The following is a 21,676-nucleotide window of genomic DNA, read 5'->3' as shown; positions in this document are numbered from 1 at the left end:
GTGCAAATTTCCCCAGCCTCACAACTTCAATGAAAATGTTAAGCAGATTACAGCACCAAACCCATCCACCAGCCAATGATGCCCTACTTTAATTAGGCATGGCATGCCAGCCAATGTTACCTTTCTAAAAGAAATGGCCTCATTGAAAGGGGTGTCCAGCAACACTAAGAGGATCCTGAGTCAGCCAAAAACACTTGGGTAACAAAGCTTTACACTCAGCCTTTGCCTGAGTCACAAAGCACCCTGGGTACAAAACCAGGCATTATGAGGTTGCCATAGCCCCTCCAACAAACCTGCCCTCTTCAACACATTCAAGTGTGCTGCTTCAAGCTCTTCACAAACTGCAGAGTGGTTGCCTGCCATTTATAGACAGTATTGTTCTGAAATAAAGTTCAGGGCACAAACCAGGGTTGCCAGGTCCCTCTTGGCCACTGGCAGGGTATGGGGGTTAAGTTGCTCGATCCGGGCAGGGAATCTCCAGAAGATTTGGAGGTGGAGCCTGGGGAGGACATGGAGTACAATGCCATAGAGCCCGCCCTCCAAAGCACCCATTTTCTCCAGGGCAACTAATTTCTGTAGTCAGAGATGAACTGTAATTCCAGGGGATCCTCAGGTCCCACTTGGAGGATGGGATCCCTAGCACAAACTACTAATGTCCCGATATCTGTCAGACTGTCTTTTAGTTTGTCTGAAGACCTTGTGCCTCTTGGTTTACGTAGATCTCAATGTGCACAGTCCACAGTCTCAGTTGGAGACAAGCCTTTGTGGAACTGAACCTTCCAGAAATTAAGGTTGGTTCTGGTTCTGCATATGGGCAAACAGGAACCAAGCTCCACGCTCCTGGGAATTGGGATACTAAATTGGGAGGGGTAGCAAATACGGTAGAAGACAGAGCCAAGATGCAGGATGATATTGACAGGCTGGAGAAGTGGGCTAGAACTAATAAAATGCATTTCAACGAAGACAAATGTAAAGTTCTGCATTTGGGTAGGATAAATCAAATGCATAATTATAGGATGGGGGAGACTTGTCTGAGCAGTAGTGTGTGTGAAAAGGATCTTGGGGTCTTAGTAGACCAAACACTGAATATGAGTCAGCAGTAGGATGCGGTAGCTAAAAAGGTAAATGCAGTCTTGGGCTGCATCAACAAAAGTATAGTGTCCAGATCACGCGAAGTGATGGTATTGCTTTACTCCGCTCTGGTTAGACCTCAACTAAAGTACTGTGTTCAGTTTTGGGCACCACCACAATTTAAAAAAGATGTAGACAAGCTGGAATGTATCCAGAGGAAGGCAACAAAGATGGTGAGGGGCCTGGAGACCAAGTCCCATGAGGAAAGGTTGAAGGAGCTGGGTATGTTTAGCCTGAAGAGTAGAAGACTGAGAGGGGATATGATAACCATGTTCAAGTACTTGAGGGGCTGTCATATTGAGGATGGTGCCGAGTTGTTTTCTGTTGCCCAAGAAGATCAGACCAGAACCAACGGGTTGAAATTAAATCAAAAGAATTTCCGTCTAGACATTAGGAAGAATTTTCTAACAGAGTGGTTCCTCAGTGGAACAGGCTTCCTCTGGAGGTGGTAAGCTCTCCTTCCCTGGAGGTTTTTAAGATGAGGTTAGATGGCCATCTGTCAGCAATGCTGATTCTGTGACCTTAGGCAGATGATGAGAGGGAGGGCATCTTGGCCATCTTCTGGTCACTAGGAGTGTAGGGGGGAGGTAGTTGTGAATTTCCTGCATTGTGCAGGGGGTTGGACTTGATGACCCTGGTGGTCCCTTATGATTCTATCATTCTATGAATTGTAGTAAAAGGACACAACCAACGTCTATACTATGTGGCAACTGCTGTTATAATGGAGAGCAGAAGATAGAAAGGGGGTCAGCGAATGTTGGAAACCTTACTCACATGGAAGTGGCTGTTCCTCTGATGGAAGAGCTTTTTCTGGCAACTGAAGAGTCCGTAAAGCTGAAGGAAGACCTTGGCCTTTGCTAAGTGGGATGGTAGGATACAAGCCACTGTTATGAATCAGCAAATGACTATTTGCTGATTCATAACAGTGGCTTGTATCCTACCATACTTAGTCAAGTAGTCAATGCCAAAATGTGTAAGGTTAAGAGGGCTGAAAAGAAACAGTATTAATCATTTTCTATTTCTTTGAGGGCATTTCTTATCTATTTCTGTGTAAGACATCTCATATGCCCAACTGCACAAAATCTTATTTCTGATTACAGTTCACAGGTCATTTTTGCCACTTCACAAAATGTTATCTAGCTACATGTTGGAATAAGGCAAAGCCTCTTGGTAATGTTGGAGAGTCAGCTACAAGATTTGTGGTATGTGCTCGGTGAAAGAAGTTTCACCTGCTTTGACTAAGGTCAAATCGCATGTGCTTTCTAAAGTGCAGGAAGGTCAAACTGTGAATGTAAATCAGCCTTCCAGCATGGCTGTGGACTAGTTCAGAAAACTGATGAAAGCACACTCCTCCTATGAGGAGTGGTTAAAACGCTTAAGGCTGTTTAGCTTAGAAAGAAGGAAGTTAAGGGGAGATATGATAGAAAACTATAAAATTATGCATGGTATGGAGAGACTGGACAAAGAGAAGCTTTTCTCCCTATCCTATCAGAACCAGAACACGGAGTCATCTGCTGAAACTAGAGAGATTCAAAAAAGATAAAAGGAGTATTGCTTCACACAATGCATAGATTAATTGTGGAACTCCCTGCCCCAGGATGTGGTGATGGATGCCAACTTGGAAGGCTTTAATTGGGGGAGTGGACATATTCATGGCTATCCATGGCTCCTAGTCAAAATGAATAGTAGTCATGATGCATACCTATTCTCTACAGTATCAGAGGAGCATGCCTATTATATTAGGTGGTGCAGAACGCAGGCAGGATAATGCTGCTGCAGTTGTCTTGTTGGTGGGCTTCCTAGAGGCACCTGGTTGGCCACTGTGTGAACAGACTGCTGGACTTGATGGGCCTTGGTCTGGTCCAGCAGGGCTTTTCTGAGATTCCTTTTTTTTTTTTCTGTGTAGCCGGTGTTGGGTTGAAAAATGCCTTTAAGAGTACGTGTAAATTTAGCCGCATTTAGTGGTTGTATTGTCTAAATAAGGGACTGGACAAACCATCACAGATCTTTTGAGGTAAGTGGTTCAGGGTGTGAAAAGATGCCTATCAGATGGGATAATTTCTGTTATTTGGAGTTAAATAACAATAATTGACACAATGTCATATCATATATTGTTGTCAGCTTCATATTGGGCTCAGATAGTATTAAGTCATCACAAGCTCTAGTATTCTGAAGACGTCATCCTGTATCACACATCAGAATTTTCCACAGAGCCCATATAGTTGATCCTGGACCCTATTTTATGCCCACTCTGTATCTGAGCTCTACAGGTCTCAAATAATGAACATTGATAGCTCTACCAACCAAGTAGCATTGATCTCTTGTCTTTCATTGTATCTCTTGCAGAAGAACATCTTGGTCAATAACTCCCAGCATTGCTCCTGAAAAATTCGAGCACCTCCTAGTCCTATCTGTGTCTGTTCAGAAGTAAATTCCATTTGATTCAAGAGGCCTTATTTCCAAAGGGGAGTACTGAACGGGCTCCTTGCCCGCCTTCAAGTAAGTAATCTTGCTTAGAACTTGGCTTAGTAACAGGGACAGCCAAACAGAAAGAAATCTGCCTCGTCTCTTGTCTAGAGTTGCATGACCCAAAGGTTTGGACAAGGATGGATATACTGTAAGCCATTGTGTTTAAACCATTAGGGCAACCAATTAATGTGCCTGCTTTTTCAGGAGATAAATTAATTTCAAAGAAGAAAACGTGATTTAAAGCAGAGATTTCAATTGCTCTGATTAAAACAGCTTACCTGTTTTCAGTGGCGCCGAAAGAACCCTGATGCAATTGTTTATTGCAAGGCTTCTTTCACGCAGTGACAACTTTCCATGTAGCTGTTGTTGCTGCTGTGAATGCAGAGGCATTTGCAATGGCAACAGAGCGTCCACACAGCAGGGTTCCTCACGCTATCCTTTGCCACATCCTCCCTTCCCATGTTGGCCATTCCCCTGCCACCATCAGAGACATTTTTCTGCTTACTTATTTCATTCAGCCTTTGGCATAGAGTTATAATATTACAAGAAGCCCATGGTGCAGAGTTGAAATCTGCAGTCCTGCAGTCTAAACCTCTGCTCACGACCTGAGTTCGATCCCAATGGAGGTTGGTTTCAGGTAGCCGGCTCAAGGTTGACTCAGCCTTCTATCTTTCCAAGGTCGGTAAAATGAGAATCCAGCTTGCTGGAGGTAAACTACCCCGTAAATAATGTCTGCCTAGTAAACATTGTGATGTGACATCACCTCATGGGTCAGTAATGACCCGGTGCGTAAATAAAGTCTGCCTAATAAAAGTTGTAATGTGGTGTTACCCTATGGGTCAGTAACCTTTACCTTTTACTTATAGCAATCTATTGGTGACTCACATGTTTGAAGTGGAATGCCTGCCCCAGGTGCTGGAGGCTTAGGATAGACTGATTTAGGTTTCCAACATATTTCCCGGATCAGTTGCTTTTAGAACTGGAAGGGAAGGGCTTTGGATCAATAGAAGAACCTCTGCTTTGCATGCAGAAGGTCCCAGGTTCAGTCTTTAGCATCTCCAGTTTAAAAGGACCAGCTGATGTGAAAGGCCTCTGCTGCAGACCCACTGCCAGTCTGAGTAGACAATACTGACCTCAATGGGCCAAGGGTCTGATATGGTATAAGGCAACTTCATGTGTTCTTCACACAACACATAGTTAAATTGTGGAATTCCCTGCCCAAGGATGTGGTGATGGCTGCCAACTTGGAAGGCTTTAATTGGGGGAGTGGACATGTTCAAGGAGGAGAGGGCTATCTATGGCTGCTAATCAAAATGAATACTAGCCATGATGCATACTTATTATCTGTACTATCAGAGAAGCATGGCTATTTTATTAGGTGCTGTGGAAAACGGGCAGGATGCTGCTGCAGTTGTCTTGCTTGTGGGCTTCATAGAGGCCCCTGGTTGGCCACTGTGTGAACAGACTGCTGGACTTGATGGGCCTTGGTCTGCTTCAGCATGGCTTTTCTTATGTTCTTATGTGTTCAGCTGGCATGCAAAGGATTGCAAAGAGCTGTGAAGTGAAAGTGCTCTATGTAAACTCTAAAGCATTGACTTTCATGTTCCTTCCCACCCCAGCCCCGGTAGAATATGGCTTCTGCAGAATACCAGCTGCACCGTGACTTCGAGTCAGACTATCCTGAAGTTGTCATAAGAGTGGGGAAAATAACATTTGGTGAAGAACAAAGAAATATTAAGGACAGGATTAAAGAAATTGAAGCAAAGTTTCAGGAGCAGAATAAAAAGGATACATCCAAAAAACCTAACAAAGACACTGAAAAAGCAATAAACCAATTAAAAAGTGAGCTAGAAGAGAAATTAAAAAGTCAAGCAACAACTCTCAACCAAGCAGCCTGTGCCTTACTCAACTCAGGGGGAGGAGTGATAAGAACTGAAATTGAGAATGAAGACTATTCCTATAAGCGGCACAGGATTGGACTGGACATAGAAGATTCCTTTCGGGACTGTATTCAGCACAAAGACTTCTCTGCCTATTTTGACTTTAAACAGGAAGAGTCGTGCATGTCGATCTTTGTGAAATCGTGGAGCAGTGAAAACCCGGCATACCCACGGGTTTGCAGCCTGGACACGGGATTGTACGAGCGGTCCAGTTCATCAGCGGTGAAAATGAAACCCGCAAATGTCGTGCATTTTCTCAAAAGTAAGAAAGATGATGCCAAGAGAGGATCTAAGTGGCAGGAAGGGCCAGACCCTGCAAATGTTCAAAAATGTTTGCAGCGATCCGGCGTGGAAATGGAAAAGGACATTAATGATGCTGTCGATCGTTTTTTTGAGAGAGAACGACTGGACTTGGGAGAGATCCTGGATTTTACTGAGTCGACAACAGTTGAGTTCAAGGACTTATCTTTTGTTAAGGACAACTATGAGTTTGTCAGAAAAATCCTACCACGCTACGCCTCTGCCTTTGCCAACACAAAAGGAGGATACTTGATTTTTGGTGTGGACAATCACCGCAAAGTTGTTGGATGTAAACAAAATATAGATCCATCTCAGTTTGTACAGGTAGTCGGTGAAACCATTGCCGTGTTGCCCACCTTCCACTTCTGTGCTTCTGAGAAAAAAGTAGAGTTTTTATGTAAAGCCTTGCCTGTTTATGATATCAGGGGAAACGGAGAGGAAAAGAAACATGGTTATGTCTTTGCAGTGAGAATTAAGCCATCCTGCTGCATTGTTTTTGAGAGAAAACCAGATTCGTGGATCATGGAGGCTGGTGAGGTGAAGAGGTTGACGTACACTGAATGGATCGTACTGATGACAGAGAAAGACCCAGGTCCTGTTCAAAACATGTCCTTTTTAGGGTTGAGTTTGGGCTTCACTAACGTTATTGTTGGTGTTAGAAGGGATGAGGCTCCCAGTCCTATGCTGGGTAGCTCTCAAAAGATCTCCTCCTCAGAAGAATGGAAGAGTTGTGTTTCTGGTAGGGCTGTCAAAAAAAAAAATTCGGTACAGTTCGGATTCGGCTGAATTTGACCTTTGTGGGTTCGGTACGTGCCGAAGTCCGAACTCCCCCGCTTCGGATCCCCGGTAATTCGGGGGGATCCGGAGTTCGGGGGGAAATTCGGCCGAAGCGCGCCTTCAGGGATTCCCTGAAGGCGCGCGGGGGCCCTTTAAACTGATCTGAGCCTCCCAGCTGGGAGGCGCAGATCAGTTTAAAGGGCAGCCCGCCCCCCTTCAGCGGGCTCTGCTGAAGGGGGGCGGGCTGCCCTTTAAACTCATCTGTGCCTCCCGGCCGGGAGGCGCAGATGAGTTTAAATGACAGCCGCCCCCCTTCAGCGGAGCCCGCTGGAGAGGCGTGGCTGCCCTTTAAACTCATCTGCGCCTCCCGGCCGGGAGGCGCAGATGAGTTTAAAGGGCAGCCTGCCCCCCTTCAGCGGGCTCCGCTGGAGAGGCTCGGGCTGCCCTTTAAACTGATCTGAGCCTCCCAGCTGGGAGGCGCAGGTCAGTTTAAAGGGCAGCCCGTGCCTCTCCAGCGGAGCCCGCTGAAGGGGGGCGGGCTGCCCTTTAAACTGACCTGCGCCTCCCAGCTGGGAGGCTCAGATCAGTTTAAAGGGCAGCCCGCGCCTTTCAGCGGGCTCCCCTGAAGGGGGGCCGAATTGGCCAAATTTATTCGCGAACTCCCGAACTCGCTGAATTCGCCCCCCCCGGTTGCCCACCAGTTTTGTGTTCGGATCCGTCCGAACAGAAAATCACCGAATCAGGGGAAATTCGGTTGATTTTCAGTTCGGACCGAACCGAATTGACAGCCCTAGTTTCTGGGCTTGCAGAAAGGACCCAGAGGGATTACTAAGGTTCTTAAACTGTGGGGCAGGGCAATATGGGGATGATTTGCAGTTATTACTTGTTCTTAATTCCTTCAAAACACATACAGGTTGAGTATCCCTTATCCGGAAATCTGAAATCCAAAATGATCCAAAATCTGAAACTTTTTGAGCGTCAACATGACTCCGACATGACACCACCTGACCTCATGTAATGGGTTGCAGTCAAAACATAGGCACACAACAAACAGTTTATTCAGCATCCTCTTCAGCTGCGATATATCTTTCCCACCTTTATTCTCTGCTCTGTGGTGGGTGGCTGAGATAGTGACATCTTTGCTTTCTGATGGTTCAATATACACAAACTTTCTTTCATGCACAAAATGATTAAAGATCTTGTATGAAATTAGCTTCAGGCAATGTGCATAAGGTGTATATAAAACATAAGTGAATTTCATGTTTAGATTTGGGTCCCATCCCCAAGATATCTCATTATGTATATGCAAATATTCCAAAATCCAAAATGATCCGAAATCCAAAACACTTCTTGTCCCAAGCATTTCGGATAAGGGATACTCAACCTGTATATTACTTGTAACAGAGGCAAAAGCACATTTTCGGGAAGGAGGGCCATAAAGCAAGCAGGTAGCATTCAAAAGGGTAAAAGGTAAAGGTAAAGGTCCCCTGTGCAAGCACCGGGTTATTCCTGGCCCATGGGGTGACGTCACATCCTGACGTTTCCTAGGCAGTCTTTGTTGATGGGGTGGTTTGCCAGTGCCTTCCACAGTCATCTATACTTTACCCCCAGCAAGCTGGGGACTCATTTTACTGACCTCGGAAGGATGGAAGGCTGAGTCAACCTTGAGCTGGCTACCTGAAACCGACTTCCGTTGGGATCGAACTCAGGTCGTGAGCAGAGCTTGGACTGCAGTACAGCAGCTTACCATTCTGCGCCATGGGGCTCAAAAGGGGGGGGGCTTTATTTTTTCCTGGGCTTGGAAACAAAGGGAAGTGGTGGGAAGAGCCTGCTGTGTGTGCAGATTGTGCCAAATGGATAGAAGTAGGTTGGTTCTAGAATGAGAGAAATATGAAAGCAAATTCAACATGTAAGAAAAATAGGAAATGGGGCTTGGAAGTGGCTGGTCCCAAATAGAGGTATGATTTCTGGGAGAGGTAATGGCATGCTAATGCCAGTTCGGTCGAGTTCTGCCACAGTGGTAAATGAGAGGAGATGTAAATGATGGAAGGTCGTGGCGTTGGTGGCAAAAAGTCCACAGATGAAGTTACTGGAGGTTTCTAAATGCAGTCTCCTCAATCTTGTCTTACCCAAGTGTTGTACATTGTACTGTTTTTACTCCATAGATGTGTCACATTTTGCTGACGGTTTCCAGATTGAATTGAGCAGGTCCTGTAGGCCCCCACTCAGCAAATCAGTGTATTCTAACAGAGGCCTCACCTGCGTGAAGACTCTTCAAAGCACTTTATTCCCAGGTAGGTTCCTACTTTCAATGTTTATTGTTTGGAAACAGATAGCAGACCTCATAGATGGTTCCTACTTTCATTGTGGAATGAGGAGACGGTTGCCAGGTCCCTCTTTGCTACTGATGGGAGGTTTGGGGGGCAGAGCCTGAGCAGGGCGGGGTTTGGGAAGGGGCTTCAATGCCCTAGAGTCCAATTGGCAAAGCGGCCATTTTCTACCGGTGAACTGATCTCTATCGGCTGGAGATCAGTTGTCATAGCAGGAGATCTCCAGCTAATATTTGGAGGTTGGCAACCCTACGAACCAGCAATTCTGTACCTCTGGCAGCTGCTACTCTGAAGTAGCCCATCTGAAGTCAGTCCTCCTGTAAACCGGAGTCAGAGAGCTTTCCTGCCTCTCAGCTTCCAGAGATGGAGCCTCCTCATGGTCGCTATTGATGGCAGGGGTGTGCAGTTGTCCTTAGGTGTGGTCGATGGGTGGATCCACTCACCCTTCTCACAAGGCATACACCTTCTACCTGCTTCCCTATTTTGAAGCAAACTGTATTCATCTTTCTAGTAAATCCAGATGGGATAACCTGTAAGCCAGAGGAAATTTGCGAAGAGGTTTTCTTGGAATATCCCAGAGTGAAAGATGTCATAATGAAGAAAATAGAGGAAGTATCTTCTGTGGGAATCTTGATATTTTCAAGAAGCTGGGCAGTGGATGTTGGGCTGGAGAAGCATCCACAGGTTGCCTGTGATATCCTCTTAGTCGCTGCAGATTCATTCCCAACTCTATACACGGTTATTATGGATAAGGGTTATTCTGTCTCTTCAACAATCCCTGTGGTGGAATATTCAAGGAACGTTGCCTGTACACTAAAGCAGAAACTGGTGAATGAAGGGGGATACGCTCAGAAAGTGTGTGTGATTCCACAAGTCATTGAGCTCGGATCCAATGGAGAGATAAAGACCGATTTGAGGTGGCCAGTCACATACCCTCCTGGCTATCTGGTCTCCAGAGATGGTTTAGAAGAACTGTTGCAAGCACTTGTGATTGCCTTATTAAGGTTTAGGTCTTTCTTAAGTGACCAGATTGGCTGTGAATTTCTCAACCTTCTCACCATTAAACAATACGAGATCCTAACCAAGAATCTGCATAAAAGCAAGAAGCTGTTCATCTATGGCCTTCCAGGATCAGGGAAAACGGTTGTGGCCTTGCAGATCATAGAGAAGATCATGAACACTTTCCACTGTAATTCTGGGGAGATCCTTTACATTTGTGAAAACATCCCTCTGTGTAAGACTGTGAGGTAAGCACTTTTGCCATGCATTTCGTGGAAGCATCTGTATCTCCTTTCTGATGTCAGTTGGCCTGCATATGTGCAAAGGAGGATGGATATGGTGTGCGTGTGTGAGTGTATGTGTGTGTGTACAAAAAAAGAGTCTGTACTGATGGTAGAACCTACCTGTCACTGAAGAAACTATAGGACAGGGGACAGGTAAAACTGATCCCTTGTATCAAGAATAGTTAGGCTGGATGCCTTTTTTGAGTTTCTACCATTATACAGCCTAAAAATTCTGTTTGTCACAAAAATGACAGCTTATTTGTCCTATTGTCCTGAAATGTGACATCGGTGTCAATCTGTGCTTTAAGCAGTATAATTTGGTCCAAATTAAGACAAATCTTTATTGATATGAATGATTCAAACATTTGTAATAGATTTGTGTGCGTGTGTGTAGCAAAACGACACCTTCCATTAAACCTTTTCCCAGTTTAGATTTTTGTGAAAATCCTCCAGGAAGCCATATTTCTTTTCTTTCCCCCTGTTCTTAGACTGAGGTCTTGAACAATAAAACCACAGGCCTCACGAGCCAGCATGGTGTAGTGGTTAAGAGCAGTGGACTCTGATCTGGAGAACCGGGTTTGATTCCCCTCTCCTCCACATGAGCGGCGGCCGACAAACTGGTGAACTGGATTTGTTTCCCCACTCCTACACACGAAGCCAACTGGGTGACCTTGGGCTAGTCACACTCTTTCAGCCCCACCTACCTCACACGGTGTCTGTGTGGAGAGGGGAAGGGAAAGGTGATTGTAAGCCAGTTTGATTCTTCCTTAAGTGGTAAGAGAAAGTTGGCATATAAAAACCAACTCTTCTTCTTCTTCGTGTGTAGGAGTGGGGAAACAAACCCGGATCTCCAGATTAGAGTCCACTGCTCTTAACCATTACACCACGCTGGCTCTTAGAGGTAAGAGGCACTCTGGCAGGACAACAGGCCCACTATCCCACATCCAGTTTCCAGAGAGAGAAATCCTGATTCCTCTGGGTGCTTCAGCCAACTCCCAGCAATGTCCGTCTGTCCCTTTTTCTAACTCAAGCTGCCATTTCCTAACACACACATCTGCTCCATTGCTTCAGAGGCAGGTGCTGGTGGTCCTCTCCTCCAAACTCTGATGGGTGATTCAACAAAGCCATCTGCAACTGTCTGATAGTAACAAGCGCTTATTGAGATAATGCTCATCATTAATGAGAAACATTCCCATTCATTTGTCATAGGTTCTGGCTTCCCTGAAGCATACAAGTTTAGGCCAAGGCTACAGGCTAGACCTGTTCACAGTAACCAGCCCTTTTCTTTTGCAGGAGGAGAGTGGGGAACATGTGCCAGACTGTGACGCGGATCGACTTTTTAAAGGGGGCCTACTCTCAACCAGTGAAGCACATTGTAATTGACGAGGCCCAGAATTTCCAGTTAACAGATGGAGACTGGTATGGCAAAGCTGTGAAGCTTACAGAAGTGGATCCTCATAAGCCGGGTGTTTTATGGATCTTCTTGGATTATCTGCAAACAAGCCACACACAGGTTTCCGGCCTCCCAGACGCATCCAAGCAGGAGCCTCAGGAGTGGCTGACCACAGGGGTCCGGAATGCCACCCAAGTATACAAGGTCATGATGCACGTAACGAAAATGATAGCCAGTGACCGGCCTGAACGTCTTCAAAAAGCGGTCAACAAAGTTTGTCAGAATGGCTCTCTAAACTTTTTGTGTGCTGTCAAACTATGTAGTGCTGTGATAGAACTTTTGAAGCAAAACTTATGTTCCCCCAAAAAGCCTGATAATCTTTATGACCAGTTAGAAAGCCTGCTAACGGATATTCAGGCTGGTAAAACCATGAAGGTCTGGTCTGTTGCTGATTTGTACAATGCTATTTTAGAATTTAGAATTTCAGTGTTATGTTTCCCTCAAAGAATTGAGATGCTTTATAAGAGATTAAAATACCTGGTTTATGCCACAGCCATTTCGGCTGCTGCCCAAATATCCGTTGCTGTGATAGAATTTATACATGAAATATTGTGTTTTCTCAAAAGATTTGAGCTTTTTTTTGAGGAGTTTAACAGAATGTTAGATGAGGCTGTGTGTGATTCTGACATAAAGCTCAGGACACACCCCAGGGCAAGATCACAACGTTCCCTCTTGAGACTTAATATTCCCTATGAACAATTAAATAGACTTGTAGATGAAACTCAGTGTGGTCACTCTCTACTTGGCGTTTTTAATATACGGTCATTGAAAGGCAAAGATAAAATAGTAACTCGGGCTATAGTTCACAAATGCCTCGAGTATTTTGAAAAAGGTTATTCTGTAAAAAACATTGCTATTCTGTGCAGCACTGTGGAAGAAAGGGATATCTATAGACGTTTATTAGAACGTGAAATGTCAAATCACTTAAGAGGGTTTGGGCTGAATGTATGTTTCACAACAGCAGACGTGGTAGAGGAAAATGGGATTGTTGTAGACACCATTCACCATTTTTCAGGTCTCGAGAGAAGCATCGTGTTTGCTGTGTTTCCATATTCTGAAAGCGCATTCCTCATTCCCCACCTGTTAGTCTGTATGGTGTCCAGAGCCAATTTACACTGTCATATTCTGTTAGAGCGATCAAAACGTTTCCGCTACGTCGGTTCTCAAAACATCCTTTTGGACTCTAAACTGGTACGGAAGCAGCATTTGATGCAGATAATGACAGATTGGGAAGACTCAGCTTGGGAAGACTCAGATTGGAAAGACATGTATTGGGAAGACCTGCGTTGGGAAGACAAGTGTTGGGAAGACACAGATTGGGAAGACACACATTGGGAAGACAAGTGTTGGGAAGATACAGATTGGGAAGATACAGATTGGGAAGACATAGATTGGGAAGACACAGATGGGCAAGACAGTGTTATGGGGCAGCCTGCCAAGGCTTCCTCAGACGAGGACCTTGAAGCAGCAAACCGAAACGATATGTACCAAGGAGTCCACTGACTGAAGAGGGCAGGGACACAGCTGGTCTGAAAAAGGGATCCTTAGCCCAGCAAAACCATTGCAAAAGGGGTAAATAAATCTTGAGTTCATAAAGGTTCTACATGACTTCAGACTAACCAGAGAATCCAAATAAGAAAGAAGATTACCCTTAGATAAAAGGCCTAGGGTAAGCGGAGAAGACATCCTTCGACCATCAAAATGAGTGTAACTTTTATCTCTTGCATAGATCAGTTTGACCACATGTTTTTTACATTGATTTATAGAAAAAGAGAAAAGGTCCTCCACCTTTTCAGATTTATAATTATGCTAATTGCATAACCTCCCCAATTAAGTGCCTTAAGCCAGTGTGGGGTGTAGTGGTTAAGGTTTGGTGCGGCCGACTCTAATCTGGAGAAACGGGTTTGATTCCCCGCTCCTCAATATGAGTGCCAGATGCTAATCTGGTGAACCGGGTTGGTTTCCCCACTCCTACACATGAAGTGAGCTGGGTCACAGCTCTTTAGAGCTCTTTCAGCCCCACCTACCTCACAGGGGGTCTGTTGTGGAGAGGGGAAGGGAAAGGTGATTATAAGCGGGTTTGATTCTTCCTTAAGTGATAGAGAAAGTCGGCGTATAAAAACCAACTCTTCTTCTTCTTCATATCTTGTCACCTGGTGGATTGGGTGTGATTTGTGGACTGCAGCCATATTTCACACCAACCCATCAAAGGCAACCTTACGGTCAGATGCTCAGAACATGCACGTCATCTTCTTAATTATTATGCTTGAAGCCGGGTTGGGTCTTCTGACCTCACCCCACTCTTGGTTTCGGGGATAAAGATAGCTATTCTGACCCTAGCAAACTATGGAGTCTTGACATGCCGGCTGGTTTGGAGGCCTGTCACCTTTCTGATGTCTCAATTATTGTTTCGGGCAGAAGGCTGCCACCTTGAAACCCAGATGCTTCGTTGGACGCTTATCAGACTCTGATGCACACATGACTTAAAGAATGTCTCAGTTTGCCCTGGCTGCTAAGAAGATAAGAGCCCTCAAGGCCGCAAAGAATAAAATTGTTTCGGTATAGCAAGTGAGAGCACTTTTAGTGTTCATTGATTTTTCCCTTTATTGTATGATAATAGATTTGTGATTGTGTGAGAACTATTGTTTTACTTTTTATCCTGTAACTAATTTTTAATCAATTTTCTTAGAATTTTGTAAATATTTTAGGATACTTTGTAACTACCTATGGCTATAAAAATAAACTCACTCGACTGACTGGCTTTGTTGGACGCAGGTTTGCTGTGAAACCTTTGGAACTGGTAAACTGTTTTGTATCCTGACTTTGTCTACGCCAACCTTTGAACCAAAGATAATACTGTGTAGTTAGATATTGCCTTAAGCTTTGTTGTTTTCTTGTCTCACTCACGTATTTGTTTGTGTTGTAACCAGCACAAACCTTTTCAATAAATGTCTTTAAAACTTTGCTTTTTGTGGTTCCTTGACTTTCAGTGACTTCAAGCTCTATTTTCTAGTGTCTGACTTAGACCTATGGGGTCTGCCTACCAAACAACCAATAATCTGTTATTCTGTCAACCCATGTTGCAGGCATTCTACCCTGCAAGGTGGGCATTAGTTTGCTAACAGTGCATTCCTAAGCTTTCGATGTGTGGGGATGGCGGGTAGGAGGAGCCGCTGTAGCACATCCTAAAAAGTCCCCCCCTGCCAAAAGCTAGAAAAAAAGCCTTTTAAAGGCTTTTTTCTTTTAAAATGGGGCTTTGCGCCCCATTGAGAAAAGTGAGGCTGTACATGCTAAAAAGCAGGTGCAACCTCGCTCTTCTTGCCACCGGGGCAAAGGGGAACAGGAGGCTGCCTAATGGCAGCTCCTCCCCCCAGCCTGCCCTGGAATGCCTCCTGGGATGCCAGGACATCCCCTGGAATTCCAGCATGGGCCTTTACACCAGTGGGACGCCAGCGGTAGACCCCGCCAGCATCCTGGGGTGGCGCTGCCATGGCAGTGCCTGGAGACCAGCATTCGGGCCTCCCTGCCACTATTGGGGCCACTAATGCCGATGTAAGTAGCCCGGAGTCCCGGACGCCAGCGCAAGGGGCTCTCACGCTGGCACAGCCACTTCCTAGCCTCCTATGGGCTTTCGCCCACAAAGGTCAGGAATGCGCCTTAAGTTGCTGAGTAAGTCAGAGGATTGCTCTTGGTTTCGAACTGGTATTGAGGATTTCGACAAGAACTGGCTGCCATTCTAAAAAATCAAGAAGTATTGTAACATCCAGATTGCCATCATAATTCATCTTCGAATACAATTATGAAAAATGTGATACCCAAGTCTGAGCAGGGAGGGCATAAGAGAAACTACCTCTAGTTTTAAGAGAAGAAGAAACAATTGACCACAGTCTAGAAGAATCACTGTACTGGGCAGCCTTAATTAACATCTGACATGATCTCATTCTGGCAGCAGCTTTCTTTTCCTTTACAATTTGCTTAGAAGCACTCTTAGCAGCCAGGAGATCTTTCTCCAAACTATCAGTCCGAAGCTGCAAGCGCAGGGGACTCACCTGTGTCAAAGGGCCAGCCACAATTATCCTCAATTATAATATGAATAAATAATGCTAGCAATTTTCATATTGTTAGCATGCATTTCCACAGTTTCTGTGGGGTTAATTATCTTATGTCCTTATTTTTACTGTCTTGTTTAATAAAAGATAAAAAAATTCTACTGGTATCTTGTTCAGTTGTTGGTCGCTTAAAGGAGAAAAACCGGACTCACACGCAAAAGATTATTTTGTATTATCAAGAGTTAGAAAAGAGGAGTTTTCTTCTCTCTCTAGCAAGATAAAACTTAGAGAATTTTGTGGCTGTACCGGGCTTCACAAGCCAAGCTTTTGAAAGACTGTTTAGTGTAAGTCTCTCTAACTCTGCGGGGGATAATTCTCATGCTAAACCCCTCCCAAAATCCCTTGCTCTGCCCCCAAAATTTCAACCCATAGCTGGCAACCCTATACTAGAGCCTATGTCCTGACTTTAAACCTTACCACAGGCTGAAGATTTCACTTATTTTATTTATTTACTTCATGTATACTCCAACTTTCTCCCAAATGGGAACCCAAAGTGCCTTAAATTCTCCTCTCCTCCATCTTCTCTTCAAAGCAATCCTGTGAGGTAGGTTAGACCAGCCAGAGCGAAATACCGTCCTGGCCATTCTGGGAAATAACTTTTTATCAGGACTAACCAAAATATCACTAATAAAAAAAACATTTCAAGTCTAAGGATGCTACGCCAAGTCAGGCAACAGCAAACCATCCATGAACGTCTCTTGCCCTGAAAACTCAGAAGTCAGCTGTGACTTGACGGCATTTTCCACCACCATCAGCACTGCGCATTAGCAGATCCTTCTGGGTGCGAGCCAGAGATGCCCAGTTAGGGAGCCTTTGCTTTTGTGGTTTTGCTGTTGTGATACGTATCTGTTGCGGAGGAAGATTCTGGAAAAGAAAGTATTGTGTTTGATTGATTGATGTATCTATTTATTCCTTATATTTATAGCCTGACCTCATTCCCAGCAAGCTGGGCTCAGAGTGGGTTACAACAGTATGGTCATAAAATATCGATTAAAACATACTTTAAAACTTCATTAAAACACTACACTCCCTTTAATAATAACACAGGATGGCATACAACAATCCTAACTAACCTTAAGTAGTGGTCACTAGAAAAACCTGTCCAGGCAGTGAGCCCCCCATAAACAGGTTGGGGGGGAAGGATGGGGAGGCCAGCAATGATGACAATGGAAGATAACTTGCGGCATACCAGGTGGTCCCATAGGTACAAAGGACCCAGACTGTGTAAGGCTTTAAAGGTCGAAACCAGCACCTGGAACCTGATCCAATACTCCAGCTGTGAAGCTGGAAGGAGTGAAGAAAAAGGGGGGAGAATAGGGTTACCAACCTCCAGGTAGTAGCTGGAGATCTCCTGCTATTACAACTTATCTCCAGCCCATAGAGATCAGTTCACCCGGAGAAAATGGCCGCCTTGGCCATTGGACTCTATGGCATTGAAGTCCCTCCCTTCTCCAAACACCACCCTCCTCAGGCTCCGCCCCAACATCTCCAGGTATTTCCCAACTCAGAGATGGCAACCTTAGTGGAGAATGGGGTGTTGGGCAATCTTCAGCAGGTTTACTTAGGAATAAGCCCCACTGTTTTCAGAAGTGACTTATTCCCAAGTATGCAGGCATAAGACTGCAGCCCCGATCCTCTGCAAGTTCACTCAAAAGCACCTCTCACTGGGTTCAGAGGGCTGACTGTCTTATCAGTGTATTGATGTTCTGTCCTTTATTATTCCATCTCTTCCCTTGGAGAGTTAGGCACATTTTGTGAGCTTCAAACTGAAATGTGAGATATGTTTTAAATTAAAACAATATGTATATAACACATTTCCAGAAGATGTCCCCATAGGATTTGGAATCCCTTTGCTTATTGGCTTGTTGCCTTGTCTTTTATACAAAAAAAACAAAAAAACAAACAAAAAACACAGTGGAAGGAAACTTCTAGTTGCTCATCATTACTTAATCAGAGACATGAACCCACCCCTTCCCAGGAATGATGACACCAGGGTTTTTCCCAGCCTATCAGCCATGGTATTAAAGGCTGCTTCTTTGCATTCTAAAGAGAAGGAGCAAGACATTCTCAGGAAAAGCTGAAACACAACCCGCCGTCCTGAGCAGAACTACGGGATCTAAGACTGTGCTGATTTTGGCTACTATGTGGACACCTACGTTAACCTAGGTAAGTGAGATGGAGGGGGTACGGAAGATACCTGGAAGCGCTCTGTGGTGTTTGTGGGAAAGGGCAGAGAACTCACTTTCATGTAACAAAATGACGATCAAGGAGTCCTACATATGACAACCATCTTCAGGTACTTGAAGGGCTGTCATGTAGAAGATGGTGCGGAGTTGTTTCCTATTGCCCCAGAAGGTTGGACCAGAACCAACAGGTTGAAATTAAATCAAAAGAGTTTTCTGCTAAACATTAGGATGAACTTCTCGTCAGTTAGGCTTCTCAGTGGAACAGGCTTCCTCGGGAGGTGGTGGGCTCTCCTCCTCTGGAGGGTTTTAAGCAGAGGCTGGATGGCCATCTGACAGCAATGCTGATTCTGTGAATTTCAGCAGATTATGGGGGGGGGGGGCAGGGTTGCATCAGTGCTTAGCTTTCATGGCCCTTTCTTAGATGCCCAGGGTAATTCTGATCGCCACTTTGGGATTAGGAAGCAATTTCCCTCCAGGCCAGATTGGGCAGGGATCGTGGTGCGGGTTCTTTTGCCAACTTCTGGGCATGGAATAGGAGTCACTGCATGTATGTGTGTGTGGGCGTGTTGGGAATTGAGGCCATGGAATCGTGATTGTGGTTAGGAAGAGTCAGGTCAAAGCACACAATAAAGCAGAGTCAAAGACTTTCTCTTAATCAAACAAAAATCCTTTACTTTCCTAACAGGGTAGGTTACATGGGATGAAAACAAATAATATTTTTTTCTGTCTAGTTCCCTATAAATCTTGCTAGAGATTCTACCAGGTACTATGGCTTAAATCTCTTTGTTTGTGTCCCAGCTCAAGAGAGCTGAAACAAGCATCTTGCATCTGGGAGATTCAAACTTCTACTGCACATCCTGCCCTAAACCTTTACGACCTTAACAAAGGAACAGGGCAATAAAACAGTTCTTACTACGTGACTTTTAGCACATTTGCAATGGCGATTGCCTAGCCAATAGAATACTGACATCTGTTATTTCATCATCATCTTGAGACTATCTAAACTGTTGATATAAATAAGTTAACCCTTTAACCTACAAGCCTGGATAACCTGCAAGAACCAATGAACTCTGACCGTGAAAGCCTTCGACAATATTCTAAAGCATTGACTTTCATGTTCCTTCCCACCCCAGTCCTGGTAGAATACGGCCGCTACAGAATACCAGCTTTGCCATGACTTCGAGTCAAACTACCTTAAGTTGTCATAAGAGTGGGGAAAATAACATTTGGTGAAGAACAAAGAAACATAAAGGACAGGATTAAAGAAATTGAAGTTTCGGGAGCAGAATAAGGATAAATCCAAAAAAACCAACAAAGACACTGGAAAAGAAATAAGAAATAAGCCAATTAAAAAGTGAGTTTGAAGAGAAACTGAAAAGTCAAGCAAAGGATCTGAACCAAGTAGCCTGTGCCTTACTCAACTCAGGGGGAGGAGTGATAAGAGCCGAAATTGAGAATGAAGACTATTCCTATAAGCGGCACAGGATTGGACTGGACATAGAAGATTCCTTTCGGGACTGTATTCAGCACAAAGACTTCTCTGCCTATTTTGACTTTAAACAGGAAGAGTCTTGCATGTCGATTTTTGTGAAATCGTGGAGCAGCGAAAGCCCGGCATACCCACGTGTTTGCAGCCTGAACATGGGATTGTATGAGCGGTCCAGTTCATCAGCGGTGAAAATGAAACCCGCAAATGCCGTGCATTTTCTCAAAAGGAAGAAAGATGATGCCAAGAGAGGTTCTGGGTGGCAGGCACTCCTGCAGGGCAGCTGGTCCACTATCCCACATCCAAATATCCATAGAGAGAAATCCTGATTCCTCAGGGTGCTTCAGCCAACTCCCAGCAATGTCTGTCTGTCTCTTCCAAACTCAAGCTGCCATTTCTTAACACACACATCTGCTCCATTGATTCAATGGCCGGTGATGGTGAGCTTTTCCTCCAAACACTGATTCAACGGACCCATCAGCAGCCAGCCCATATTAATGTTTCTACAAAAACACTCCCCAATACTGTAAAGATAGTTTGGCAAAAATATCCAGTATCTAGACTCACATGACAACAAAACAATAGACTACGGAGACAGCGAGCCCTGCTCAAAGGAGTAAGAAAGGGAGGAATTAAGCCTGGAGGAACTTCAGCATCTCGGCTGATGAAGCCATCTAGTGGCAAAAATGCCTATTACTCCGGAAGAGCATTCCTCATTTTCGCTTGTTCTATCTCCTTGAGAGCAATCCCGGCGGGGTGACTTTCCATGAAACTTTTTTGAACTACAGTAGTACTGGGAAGCTACACGAAAATATAAGGACTTACCTTGTTTGCTCCGCTCAGAAGTACATGAGTCCTATGGACTGTTTATAAATATATTGTTTTGTCTTAGTGTTTTGTATGTTATATGTTATATAGGTTGAGGGCAAGTGTTAGCTTGTTTGTAGTTGTCGAAGGCTTTCATGGTCAGAGTTCATTGGTTCTTGTAGGTTATCCGGGCTGTGTAATACCAAGACCACGGTTACACAGCCCGGATAACCTACAAGAACCAATTGTTTGTAGTTGTTTATCACTTGTTGCACTGATCAGTAAAATTGTTTGTTATCGTAGTCTATTGTTTTGTTGTCATGTGAGTCTAGATACTGGATAATTTTGCCAACCCATAGTAATGTGCCTATTGAGGAAATGTGCCTATTGAGGAAAATACCCATCAATAGTGAGAAACACTTCCATTCATTTGTCATAGGCTCTGGCTTCCCTGAGGCATACTAGTTTAGGCCAAGCCTAGAGGTCAGACCTGTTCACAGTAACCAGGCTTTTTCTTTTGCAGGAGGAGAGTGGGGAACATGTGCCAGACTGTGACGCGGATCGACTTTTTAAACGGGTTCTACTCTCGACCAGTGAAGCACGTTGTAATTGACGAGGCCCAGAATTTCCAGTTAAAAGGTGGAGATTGGTATGATGAAGCTGTGAAGCTTACTGAAGCGGATCCTCGTCAGCCGGGCGTTTTATGGATCTTCTTGGATTATCTACAAAAAACCCACAGGCAAGTTTTAGGCCTTCCATCTAAGCAGGAGCCTCAGGAGTGGCTAACCGTAGGGGTTCGGAATGCCACCGAAGTTTACGATGTCATGATTCACGTAATGAAAATGATAGCCAGTGACAGGCCCGAACGTCTTAAAAAAGTGGTCGACCAAGTTTGTCAAAATGGCTCTCTAAACTTTTTGTGTGCTGTCAAACTATGTAGTGCTGTGATAGAACTTATGGAGCAAAAAGTATGGTTCCCCAAAAAGCCTGATAATCTTTATGACGAGTTAGGAAGACTAGTAGCAGATGTTCAGGCTGGTAAAACAATGAAGGACTGGTCCACTGATGCATTGAACAATGCTATTTCACCATTTATGACTTCAGCGTTACGTTTCCCTCACAGAATTGAGATTCTTTATAAGCAATTAAAAGACCTGGTTGATGCCACAGAAGTTTCGGCTGCTGCCCAAATATGTGTTGCTATGATAGAACTTACACATGAAATATTATGCTTTCCCAAAAGATTTGAGCTTCTTGTTGAGGAGTTTAACAGAATGTTAGATGATGCTGTGTATGATTCGGACATAAAGCTCAGGGCAGACCCCAGGGAAAGATCACAACGTTCTCCCTGGAGACATAATATTCCCTATGAACAATTAAATAGACTTGTAGATGAAGCCCAGTG

The 21,676-nt window shown here is 44.5% G+C and overlaps 1 protein-coding gene across 1 annotated transcript; it reads left to right on the top strand.

The window, feature by feature from the left end:
- The first annotated feature begins 5,231 nt into the window (after positions 1-5,231).
- Positions 5,232-13,186, top strand: LOC130491269 (schlafen family member 13-like). Its single transcript, XM_056864980.1, has 6 exons — positions 5,232-5,345; positions 5,433-6,432; positions 8,783-8,911; positions 9,459-10,194; positions 11,530-11,839; positions 12,317-13,186. The coding sequence occupies exons 1-6, from the start codon at positions 5,232-5,234 to the stop codon at positions 13,184-13,186; spliced, it is 3,159 nt and encodes a 1,052-aa protein (XP_056720958.1).
- The last annotated feature ends 8,490 nt before the right edge of the window (positions 13,187-21,676 follow it).

The sequence above is a fragment of the Euleptes europaea genome, chromosome 19 (assembly GCF_029931775.1).
Source record: "Euleptes europaea isolate rEulEur1 chromosome 19, rEulEur1.hap1, whole genome shotgun sequence".
Taxonomy (NCBI): domain Eukaryota; kingdom Metazoa; phylum Chordata; class Lepidosauria; order Squamata; family Sphaerodactylidae; genus Euleptes; species Euleptes europaea.
This window is presented reverse-complemented; position numbering and strand designations above follow the sequence as displayed.

What these genes read in the sequence shown, in the direction of transcription:
- LOC130491269 (XM_056864980.1), top strand. Translation starts at nt 5,232, where the DNA reads ATGGCTTCTGCAGAATACCAGCTGCACCGTGACTTCGAGTCAGACTAT. An exon ending in AAAGAAATATTAAGGACAGG is followed by an intron (nt 5,346 to 5,432) that starts ATTAAAGAAATT and finishes AAAGCAATAAAC; the next exon opens with CAATTAAAAAGTGAGCTAGA. An exon ending in TATACAAGGTCATGATGCAC is followed by an intron (nt 11,840 to 12,316) that starts GTAACGAAAATG and finishes TCTGACATAAAG; the next exon opens with CTCAGGACACACCCCAGGGC.